This window comes from Psammomys obesus, unplaced genomic scaffold, assembly GCF_907164565.1.
Source record: "Psammomys obesus unplaced genomic scaffold, mPsaObe1.curated_primary_1811, whole genome shotgun sequence".
In the NCBI taxonomy this organism is placed as follows: Eukaryota; Metazoa; Chordata; class Mammalia; order Rodentia; family Muridae; genus Psammomys; species Psammomys obesus.
In genome coordinates, this window is record NW_026590405.1 from 6,831,836 (window position 1) to 6,843,172 (window position 11,337).

At 60.1% G+C, this 11,337-nt stretch overlaps 1 protein-coding gene across 1 annotated transcript in view; it reads right to left on the reverse strand.

Annotated features, from left to right (window-relative positions):
- Positions 1 to 11,337, reverse strand: part of Itpr3 (inositol 1,4,5-trisphosphate receptor type 3) — a 57,927-nt gene that overhangs the window by 21,113 nt on the left and 25,477 nt on the right. Inside the window, exons 5-20 of the mRNA XM_055607189.1 lie at positions 11,033 to 11,191; positions 10,767 to 10,865; positions 10,392 to 10,475; positions 8,394 to 8,540; positions 8,177 to 8,272; positions 7,915 to 7,965; positions 7,610 to 7,752; positions 5,978 to 6,077; positions 5,737 to 5,897; positions 5,114 to 5,255; positions 4,756 to 4,917; positions 3,195 to 3,367; positions 2,556 to 2,675; positions 2,113 to 2,295; positions 796 to 1,047; positions 556 to 700 (exon numbers count right to left, since the gene is read on the reverse strand). Of these exons, the coding sequence (XP_055463164.1) occupies positions 556 to 700; positions 796 to 1,047; positions 2,113 to 2,295; positions 2,556 to 2,675; positions 3,195 to 3,367; positions 4,756 to 4,917; positions 5,114 to 5,255; positions 5,737 to 5,897; positions 5,978 to 6,077; positions 7,610 to 7,752; positions 7,915 to 7,965; positions 8,177 to 8,272; positions 8,394 to 8,540; positions 10,392 to 10,475; positions 10,767 to 10,865; positions 11,033 to 11,191 (2,217 nt within the window). The remainder of the gene's footprint in view (positions 1 to 555; positions 701 to 795; positions 1,048 to 2,112; positions 2,296 to 2,555; positions 2,676 to 3,194; positions 3,368 to 4,755; positions 4,918 to 5,113; positions 5,256 to 5,736; positions 5,898 to 5,977; positions 6,078 to 7,609; positions 7,753 to 7,914; positions 7,966 to 8,176; positions 8,273 to 8,393; positions 8,541 to 10,391; positions 10,476 to 10,766; positions 10,866 to 11,032; positions 11,192 to 11,337) is intronic.

Below are 11,337 nucleotides of genomic sequence, written 5' to 3' on the forward strand. Positions count from 1 at the left end.
GGAGCCAGGCTGACCACCTGTGGAGGGGGTGGCCAGGGGAGGGGAAGGGACCAGTCTATGCAGAGGCATGTGGAGGGAGACCAATGAGAGGTGCGGCTGGGGGAGGAGTGGAGCTGATACAGGAGTGGCAGCGCTGGGGGCGTGGCCAGCGGCAACGGGGGTGTGGCTGATGCAGGGGACTTGGTTCTGCTGGGGCAGGACCAACACAATCAGAGTGTGGCTTGTGGAGTTAGACCAAGGTACTTGGGGGCCCACGGTCCAGGGCGAGAGTGCCTCTACTGGGGTCCAAACAGGACAGAGAAAACCAGGATGAAGGAGTGTCCAGAGGATGGAATTCCCAGGAGGGTGGGGCCTAGGAAGGCAGGACCCGGGTGATGGGTTGAGGGGATTCAGCCAGCCAGCTCTCTTCTGCTCTCTGCAGCCGGGGGAAGCCGGCTGTTAGGGGGCCCTAGCTGCCCATTCGATCCCCCAGGAGGCTGAGAGCCCCCAGGAAAACAGCGTCGTGGATCCTAGAACCCATCTCTGGATGCTGACTGAGGCCGGGTCACGTCTCACCTCAAAGGTGAGCTTGTTCTTCGCCTCGTTGGCGAAGGGCACAGCCTCGCTGACCACGTTGTTTAGGTAATCTTCCACAAACTCCATGGTGCTGGCAAACTTGTTTTTCTTGTCGTCTCGGGAGGCGTTGAGATTGGAATCGTAGCTGGAGACAGAAGTGGGAGGCATGAGGGTCCCCTCTCCTTGCCCACCCGCGCTGCACCTCTCCCCCTGGCGAGCCACCCACGCCCTGACTCTCACTCCTTGATGGTGATGGCTGTGGGGATCTCCGTCCAGAGGCGTGCGAACTTGACAGGCGTCACCAGCTCCTGGGGGTCGCGGTCCACATGCACGTGGAGCATCAGGTGGCAGAAGGAGGCACGGAGGTCAAAGGGCAGCATCTCATCCGCCATGCACAGGAAGAGCAGGTCCACGCCCAGCTGCTTGGAGATCTCATGGATGGCCAGGTACTGGCGGTCCAAGCACATGCGGGCGAACAGCTTCAGCTGGTACCTGCAGGGGGCAGCAGGTCAGAGGGCAGCAGCCGGGGCGAGGGCTGAGGCTTGGCCCTCCCTGGTGGGGGCTGCACAGCACCAAACCTTGCCGGGGAGGACATCTCCCCTCCTGGGAAAGGAGGGCAGGCATTTTCCAGCTTGCCTAGGACAGGTCCTTACAGGAAGCGGGGTGGGGGGAGGGGGGAGAGTGGGAGAGCCGGCTGGCAAAAGGTGTGAGGCCAAGATGAGGACGTTGATAGAAGCTTCACCCTGGGTGACGTCATTCCCTCCCTCCCACCTTCAGCTCATTACCTCAGGGTCCTGGCGCCAGGCCACCCTGCGTGTGAGCTTAACACCACAAGCTCTTCCACTCCCTGCGCTTCTGCTCCCCAACTGGAGGGCACAGTGCTACCCACTTCCCAGGCTGCCATGAGGTGCGAGCGCCCAGGGCACACTTGCAGTTAGCAAGCGCCTCCTGTACAACCACGAAGACACGTCTGGGCCACGTGGTGGCTCACACCTAGAATCCCAGCCCTCGAAGGATGAGGCAGGAGGATCATCACCTTGAGTTCAAGACCAGAGACTTGAAATGGACTAGAGAGGGAGACACTGTCTCAGAACCAAAAACACCCCGGCAGTGGTGGCACAACCAAAAAACCCCGGCAGACGTGGCACAACCAAAAACACCCCGGCAGAGGTGGCACACACCTTTAATCCCAGCACTCTGGGGGCAGAGAGAATCAGATCTGTGAGTTCAAGGCCAGCCTGGTCTAAAGAGCGAGATCCAGAACAGCCAGGGCTACACAGAGAAACCCTGTCTCAGAAAAACTAAAAAAACAAGCAAACAAGAAGACAGGCAACACAATAAACAGCTAAGTGGAAGCACAGGGGACCCGCCCGACACAGGGCAACGCAGCTTTCTTTAAGGCCTGGCCACCAGGTCGAGCCTGGCCCTCAGGACCGTTCTTGTGTGGAGAAAGGCTTTGTGCAGGGCTAGGGAAGGAGGGCAGGGCAGACAGGAGGCTCCTGACAGCCCTGGGACTCCCGGGAAGGGGCGGCGGGCCCACAGCCCAGGGCCAGGCACCTGTAGTAACTGAGCACATTCTCGTCGTGAGCGTTGCCGGCCCTCGCCTCCTGAGCCAGCTGCCTCACACTCTTCTCCTGGTGTTCATTGTTCCTGTCCGTCCATGTTAGCCACACTTCCTCTTCCGAGTATTCGATGGTGAGGTACTCGTGGGACTGGGCCATCTCCTTCACGGGCCGCAGCCTGTGGGCAACAGCACTGTCAGGGGGCCACCCGGAGCCTGACGCCCCTTATTTATCTTTTGATACGGGGGTCTCACGACCTATCAGGGAGGTTGAACACAGCCCAGATTTTCAGGATGCGGCCATGGCTCATTCCCCTCTCGGCACCCCCCCACCCCCCTGTGCCCGGCACCACAGGCACTGGGCGCTTATCTGCAAAGAACTAGGGTGCCAACGCTAGCCTGAACCCCATGAAGCCCCTGGGACGGTGGCGCCACTCACTCAGTCTGGATAAGGATGTCACTGTTTTTGGGGTCCAGCACACACTTGCAAATAAGCTCTTGGGTGACAGGGATGGCGATGTGGTTGGACACGCACAGGTCGGAGAGGTAGTCCAGGAACCTGGGCAGGTCAGAGGGGCCAGCAGCAGACTCAGAAGCTGCTCGGGAGGCCAGAACCCCTTAGCCAGCCCACCCTCCTGCCCAGCTGCCCTGGCAGCAGCCGCTGGCTCCTCCCTGGGACAAAACATTTAACAAATGCTTCAGGCAGGCCCTGACTCAGCTGCCAGGAGGCTTTGGGGGTCTCTCTCTGTATGGGAACGGGCATCTGCTATGGCTACACTGAGCCCCTGAGAGAGTTCCCCCACCGCTACCCTGCACCCCTGCACTGGAGAGGAGCAGCTACACAGTGCAGGTGGGTCGGCAGTCAACCAGCAAGAGAAGGCGGGCAGGCAGTAATGGCACACGCCTTTAGTCCCAGCACTCCAGAGGCAGAGGCAGGGGGATCTCTGTGAGCTGGAGGCCAGCCTGGTCTACAGTCTGAGTTCTGAGACAGCGAGGGCTACACAGAGAAACCCTGTCTGAAAACAACAACAAGCAGCCCAGCGGCAGCAGGCACAGGGCAGGCGGGCACGGCGGGCACCTGGGCTCTCTGTTCTTGCGCACGAGGCTGACAAAGGTCTCCACCTCCGTCTTGGTGATGTGCTTCTCCAGCAGCTTCCGGTTGTTGTGCAGCAGGGCAGTGATGGTGTCCTCGGCCAGGATGTCATAGCCAATCTGTGACTGCATCATCCCAAACTGCTTGGCGATGTGCTCCTGGGGGCAGGCAGGCGGGGGTGTCACAGGGGCCATGGGTGAGAGACAGGGCTGCTCTGCCGCCTCCACACGGACTTCCGGATCAGGGGGAGGGGGCAGGGTGACAGCCTGGTGTCGCTGGCTTGTGAGCTGGGACGACACCTGGGCCTCCTCCCCCGCTGTAAGCGTGGGATTACACGCATTTACCGCCAATGCCCAGTTCATAGGGCGCTGGGAAGGGACCCAGGTGGGTCACGCATGTTGGGCAAGCACCCACCAACTGAGCCACATCCCCAGCCTGCCTGGAGCCTCTGCTTTGGCCCACACGCTTGCTTGCCTCTGGAGTCACCCTGGAGTCGGGATCACCAGGAACTGACACTTCTTTGTGACGGGAATGAACCAGTCCCCAAGCAACAGTTGAGCCTGCAGGGCAGGGCACCCCAAACAAGAGCAATTATCTAGACAGTGAAGGCTCCACCTTACAGCTGGTTTCTTGTACTATAGCAGAGGAGCTGGGCTGAGGCACCGGGATGCTTCAGAGCTCAGGTTGGTACCCAAAGACAGACCTGGGTACTGAACCCCATTGTCTATCTTATTAATGAGGCCATGTTGAATAAGCCCCTCCTCTCTTTCTCTCTCTCCTCTCTCTGCCTCTCCCTCTACTTTTAGCTGGACTCTTTAATAACAGAACCAGTGGCTGAATCTAGCTTGTGCAGGCTGCCAGAGCCAAGCATTTCTTCTAAAAGTCTCCAGTTATACCTCTGGTAAGGGAACTGGACAGTCTGGGCCAATGGAACGGGCACAGATAAGGCTGGGAGGCCGGGCTTCCACCCTGTGTTCTGTTAGCTTGTGGGCCCGAGTGAGGAGTCTCTGCACTGGAGACAGTGAGCAGCCTTGAGAGGCCCATGTCAGGAGGCCACCGGTGGGAGGCAGCGCCAGAGCAGAAGGGCGGCTTTCCTCTACGCGCTGCCTGAGCTGTGACCTGTGTCTCCTGCCAGAGCCTCGTCTGCCTAGCAAGACTGGCTAAATGGTACTAAGTAAACAGTGAAAATTTGTTCGAACGTGAAAATTTTTAGGCTAGGAGGTGGCACACACCTTTAACCCCAGCACTTGGGAGGCAGAGGCAGGCAGACCTCTGTGGTCTACATAGTGAGTTCCAGGCCAGCCTGGGCTACATAGCGAGACACTGTCTCAGTAAAACAAAAACAAGAAGGAGGAGGTATTTTAAGATGGCCACAACAGAGCCCAGGGCAGGCTGGGATGAGCCCCAGCCGGGCACGCCCCCCAGAAGCCATCCCTGGTGGCCTCCGTACCCAGCGCCTAGCAGCGCCTGGCTGCCAGCCTCTGTGCCCGGGAGACAACTGCCGAGGGAAGGCGGCGCGTGCCCAGCAGGGGTGTCCCGCGCTCACCTGGTTCTTGCGGTAGTCCTCCTGCGAGTGCCGCAGCACCCGGTAGCAGAGGCGGAACATGTACTGGTAGGGGGCGTTCTTCTGGTCGGACAGCTCCTCCAGCCGCACCAGCGGACCTTCCCCCCCCTTGTCACGGAACGGAGCCTTCAGGATGCCGAAGATCTGAGCGGTGCAGAGAGTAAAAGGGTCTCTCCCATCCTGCCTGCCCTCGCCGTCCCTGGAGCCCGACCTTGACTGACGCCAGCCCAGAGCTTCCCTTCAGATGCTCTCCTGCTGAGCCACACTGCCTCCACTGTCCCTCAGAAAGAGGCCTGAGCCCCACTGCAGAGCCACTGTGAGCCCCGCAGAGCACACACACCTGCTTAAGGATATTCTGCTCCCGCATCAGCTTCTGCCGCTCCCGGTTTGGTTTCGTGACCATGATGTCCAGGACATTCTGCCCATTATTGGGAACGTCGCTGACAAAAAACACCAGGTCCTCCAGCAGCTGGATGACAAACCTGACCAGGACAACACCAGAAGCGTGCTGTGCTGAGAAGCGGCTCCCGAGGGCCCTGCCAGCCTGTGCCCACACAGGCAAACAGCTCTCCCCGGAGTCGCACGCCGGCCCTGCTGCTGGGCCCAGCGCTAGTCCCCTCCCCACACCCTACCCTCCGGGGACCCCAACCTGTCCCAAGACAGCAAAGCTCAGAACACTGCAGTCAGAAAGAGCTGCTGGGCCAGTGGGTGGGGCTGCGCTTGGTGTGAAGGGACCTGCACGGTGTCCGGGTTCCACCATTTCCAGCTGTGTGACCCCAACAACGCCCCTACCTCCCCTGAGCCCCGGTGATATGGTATACATAAGCAGTGAGGCTGGGAGCAGGGGCAGCCAGGTCCCTGGACCCCCAGTCCCACCCCGTGTACCCACTTTCCACTTGCATCGCCTCTGTGGCCCGAGAGAAGCCACCTGCCCCGCAACGCCACCTCGCCATCACGGCGCACCTGCGGTCATTCTGGCTGATGAAGCCTTCGTTGAGCTTCTCCACAGCGCTGGCCAGCATGGAGCTGGCATCATTGGCGAAGTCCAGGTCACGGATCTCAGACACGGGCACCGACACGATGGCGAAGGCCTCCTTGTCCTCCTTGGTGGGGCACGTGCCCAGCTATGGAGACGGGGTCAGCAGGACGCCAGACACAAGCTCCAGCCCAGGAAGAACCCTGCCCCGTGCACAAGGGCCCTCACCATGAGCCGGATAGGCCGCTCCTCCTCCACATCGATGGGCGCGTTGGTACTCTGGATCCACGTGTTGGTACAGAGGTGGCGCAGCCGCACATAGGAGTTCCTAGGTGAGGGGACGCAGAGCCGGTGAGCAAGGGTGCCACAGACTGCTCTCTGCTCCCCACTCCCGACACCATCCTCTTCCTCTGCTCCCCACACCTCCACCTTGTGGGTACTGAGGATGAGGGCCTGTTCCTGCTACTGCGCTTGCTCTCAGGCACACAGGCCTTGGTGCGCCCTTAAACCAATGAGGTAGGAACTAAGTGGACAAAGCAAGCCCCAAGGCTGTCAGGTAAGACAAGGGGCCAACGGCTCCTCCACGATTCCCCAGCAACCCCAGTGCCTGGCATCTGACATTCCCACTCTGCAGATGACAGACGGAAGAAGGGCAGGGGAGGCAGCTACCTGAGGTCTCACAGAACACACTAAGGCCTAGATGGCACGGAACCCCACGCTCCCGTGTGCACACAGGTGTTCCAGAGCTGAGTGGATGGTGTGCTCATGGCTGGAGGCTGGCATTAGGCCACTTCCTCCATCACCTCCGCCTTTTACATACAGGCAGGGGCTCTTGTTGAACCAGGAGCTCAACACTTGGCAGCATCTAGCTAGAAATGTTGGCTACAGAGATTCCCAGTCTCGGCCTCGTGCTGGGAGGCAGGCCTCACTCCCAGCCGGCCTCCCCATGGATTCTCAACATCCAGACTCCCATCCTCACACCTGACAGAAAATGTGTTGTTTGCAGAGTCATCTCTACAACCCTAGTAAATTTCCTTTCATTTCATTCTTTCTTTTTTGGTTTTCAAGACAGGGTTTCTCTGTGTAGCCCTGGCTGTTCTAGTCTTACTTTGTAGACCAGGCTGGCCTCGAACTCACAGAGATCCACATGCCTCTGCCTCCCCAAGTGATGAGATTAAAGGTGTGCGCCACCACATCTGGCTCATTCATTCATTCATTCATTCATGTACATTGGTGTTTTGCCTGCATGTATGTCTGTGTAAGGCTGTCAGATCTTAACGTTGTGAGCTGTAATGTGGGTGCTGGAACCTGAACCCTGGTCCTCTGGAAGAGCAGTCAGTGCTCTTAACCACTGAGCCATCTCTCCAGCCCCCAAAAAACAGGTCTCCTGAAGCCCCACCTGCCTTCAAGCTCACTGTGCAGAGGGGATAACCTTGACCTCCGGCCTCCATCTCCTGTGTGCTGGGATTATAGGCATGTGCCGCCTCCTTGGTCTACACAGGGCTACATAGTGAACCCAGACCCGTGTGCCTGCCAACCGGCTGCAGGCCCCGCTTCAGGAAAACATCTGGATGTAACATCCTACAACCTCAGGGTTGGTGGGCCGGAGCCTGAGCTCCTCAGCCAGCATCCGGGTTCTCCAGACTGCCAGGCTGCGAACCATTTCACACCTAGTGCCTGGACACCTGGCTGGCCAGGGCCAAGGGGCTGAGAAGCAGCTGTGGAGCAAGCACAGGGCCGACCTAGGTAGAGCAAACAGGACTGGGGTCCCGCACACAGGCCAGCTGCAAGCAGATCTCAGAGCTGCAGCTCCAAGGGACCCCAGAGACAAAAGGCCTCGGGCAGCCAGCGCACACCCACCGGGGCACGAAGGAGTCGGTTTTCTGCAGCGTGGTGGGGTCCAGCTCAAAGAGAGAGGCGATGTCATTGCCGTGTGGCACGGCCACCAGGCGATACTTGATCTTCTCACCCGCATTCCTGCGGCCAGCACGGCTCTGGGCCCCCTGGGATGAGGACACCGGCCCAGATGCTTCCTTTTGGGCCACACCCGAGTGGCCTTCTCCCGCCATCCCAGCCATTTCCTAGGTTCCGCGGCCTCCCCTTCTGTCCCCCCCTTCTCCTCCAGGCCCCCAGCCCCAGGGGCAGACGCCTTCCTCGCTCCTCACCTGTCCTGCAGCTTTGGGGTCCGAGGCGTCACCTTTGTAGCTGGGGTTCTCCTGAACAGGGTTACAGGGTGAGGGGTGGTTGCCGACACTAAGCTATTAGCACATACCCCACCAGACACAGGACCACGCCCAGAAGGCACTCCCCCCTCCAAGGTGCCTGCCCCAGGCCCAAAGTCCACCTGGCCCTTGACGGCCCCTTCTTCTCAGGCCCATGCATCCCCAGCACACGCAGATGCCACGCACACCCCTGCCCCTCGCTCACCTCGGCAGCCAGATAGTTGCCCGTGGCCAGGTGCTTGAAGCGGTACAGACCGTTCCAGTGACCTGCTCCTCCTCGGCAGGGGTCGTGGTGGACCACCTGGGGGCACGCAAGGGTGAGGGGGTGAGGAGGGGCAGAACAGGCGAAGGCTGGGAGGGGCACTCCACCTGCCGGGACGCTGGGGGAGCCGGGGGCGAAGCCCGGAGCTCGGGGCTCTGACCTCCACCTCCCAGAGCGCGTTGGAGCTGGTGGCCGAGGTGGCGGACTGGCGCAGCGTGGTTCTCAGGAACACCTGCAGCTTGCCCTTGTACTCGTCACAGGTCAGGAACTTCTCCTGCTCTGCGTGGAACAGCCGCACCACGTCTCCCTGCGGGTGGGGTTAGGAGGACGGGGTCACACGCTCACAGTCATGTCTTGGACTCGACGACCCTCAGATGTGGCCTGCAGGAGAGTGCGAAGCCCCAGGCCACAGGGCGGCCAGGTGCTGCGATAGCCCTCCACCTCAGCTTTCCACACTGCGGCCCGCCCTCAGCAATACCGCCAAACAGCTCTAACGGCCTCGTCCAGGAAGGAGAAGGACTCCCCTTCTCAGCCTCCCAGCCCAGGGCCACCCCCTCCCTACACCGGAAATCCACCCACCCACCATTTCTTTTGCTCTCCGTGGTGGCCAGAGGGTGGCAGCCAGGGCTCGTTCACCTCCAGGACTTAGAAAAGCTGAGTGTGAATCCTGGCCCCTCCCCACTCTCTCTCTCACAAGCTGTGAGGAGCTCAGATAGGTTCTGTGATATCCCTGACCCCCAGCGGCCTCTTCTATAAAAAACGGGAATAACCCCGGCTTCCGGCAGAACCCCATCACAGGTTTCATGAAGTAATACGCCATACTACCTGGGCAGAGACAAGCTGCCAAGAACCTTGCAGCCTGGTCCAAGTGGGAGAGCCCCTGCCTCGGTCCCAGGGCCCCCACACACCTCGTCCCTTCAGCATACTTCCTCCCTCCCTGAGGCTGTCACCCATGACCACCTAACGGCACCGTCTGTCTTCCTGCACTGAGCCTGGCTCTACACTGTCAGGCAGAGCGAAAGTGAGAGAGCATCCGTACACAGACTGCATCACAGCAGAACCTAGGAACACCGTGCTGTCCCTCAGTGCAGAGGAAGGCACCAAGGGCGCCTTGCTTGATGAGAAAGCCTTGCTTCGAGCTTTCCCAGAATCTAGCCCCAGCACCATGACGGCCTCACCAGAAGCTGCTGTGGGTATAGCACAGGGTTGAGCCCAAGGGCTTGCTTTATACTCATTGCCCAAAGCCAGGACTGGAATGGGCCACAGGGAGGCCTTGGGGAGGAGGGGCACTGGGCTCTGACTGATGTGTGGACAATAGGAAGGCTCAGCAGACAGAGGAGCAGGTATTAGAGCAGCCCAGGCTGATGGGGACAGCCAGGGCATCTAAGCACAGCCTGGAAGGGGAGGGGCTTCTCAGCTGCAAACAGCAGCCTCGCAGCTTCCCCAGACCATTCTAGCTGGGGCGCCTCACACTCTCGCTACCCTACCCGTACCCTACCCTACCTCTCCATCAGAAATTTGGTTCTTTAGCTTCTCAAATATTCTCCCTCTTGCCTCAGTAGCCCCTGCAGGTGTAGGAGGCTGCTCCACCTCTCAGTCCCTCCTCCTTTCCCTGTGTATGCACTGGCCTTTTGGGGACAAAGAAGAGGCACCAACCCCTGGGGACAGGTGGGCAGGCACTGACCCCTGAGGACAGGTGGGCGGGCACTGACCCCTGAGGACAGCTGGACAGGCACTGACCCCTGAGGACAGGTAAAGACAGGCACTGACCCCTGAGGACAGGTAAAAGCAGGCACTGACCCCTGAGGACAGGTGGGCGGGCACTGACCCCTGAGGACAGGTAAGGGCAGGCACTGACCCCTGGCAGCAAGCAGGAGAAGCCCTGCCAAAGCTCAGCACACAATGTGGGACCCACAGAGCAAAAGCCAGAGACAGCAAAGGATGCTCAAAGGATCTGGCCACCCTAAGGTGAAGGTGAAGTGGGGAGGCCTCTGATGTTCCTTTGCAAGAAAAGAAAATGTGGCGAGCCAAGGGGAGAACAGATAGCTGGGACACATGGGGGACTGGCTGGGGGCAAAAGAAAGCTGAGGAGGTGCAGAACCAAGGCGGTCACCTCACAGGAAGAGGAGGGGCCTGCTTGGAGGGGCTTGGAGCTTACCCCCTTCAACACCTCCTCCTGGTGATCTCGGAACTGCATGAACAAGTTGATCTTCCAGCTGGTGTTGCAGTTGACAGAGTTGACCTGTGGGGGCAGGCAGGCTGGTGGCACAGCTGGCAGAGCCAGCGCTGAACATCAAAGAGAGGGAGGGGAAGGGGAAGCTGGCCCAGCTCCTGCTGTGGCTCAGGATGCTCCCAGCAGCCATTGTGCCAGGCCCTAGCCAGGACAGTTATGGCAGCTGGCCAGTGGGGTGAAGAATGAGATCAAACACTAGGAGAGGGACACAGAGGCCCAGGGTCCCAGCACCACCAGTGGCAGAGCCTGCAGGGGAAGGATACACACAGAGCCTGGGGTCCCCAGGACATGCCCACTCACCTCCTTGCAGCCGGCGTTATCACTGAGCTCATAGTTGCTGGCATGCAGGGGCTGCCCTGCATTGACAGGATTCAGGATCACCTTGTCCCCCACGACCACCTTTCGGGGGACAGGCAGGGCAAGGTGAGCTGAGAGGAACAGACGCCCGTTTGCCACCCGGGGCCCCTCCCTCCACTCTGCTTCTAAGGACTAGAGCCTCGGGCAATCCCTCTAGAGCGTGGCCCACACCTCCGCCCAGCCCCCTCCCGCCCTGGCCTCCTGCTCACATTGTCCCCGTTGCTCCGCAGCTTCCAGAAGGGCTGGATGAAGAGCCAGGAGCCCTCATTGCCGGTCGCGTCCAGCGTCACCCGCATGGCGTTTTTCTCCAGCAGCGCTGGCAGGCGCTTGTTCACAGTCAGGTACTTGTTGCTTTTCATGTGCAGAAGCTTAGGCAGAGGTGGGACGGGAGTGAGGCCAGCGGGCCTGGGAGGAGCGCACCGGACCCCCGGTCACACAGGACGTCAGCACCCTGTCACGGGCTGATACACAGTGACGCACACCAACAAGCGTGCACACCTTGTCACAGAGAGGC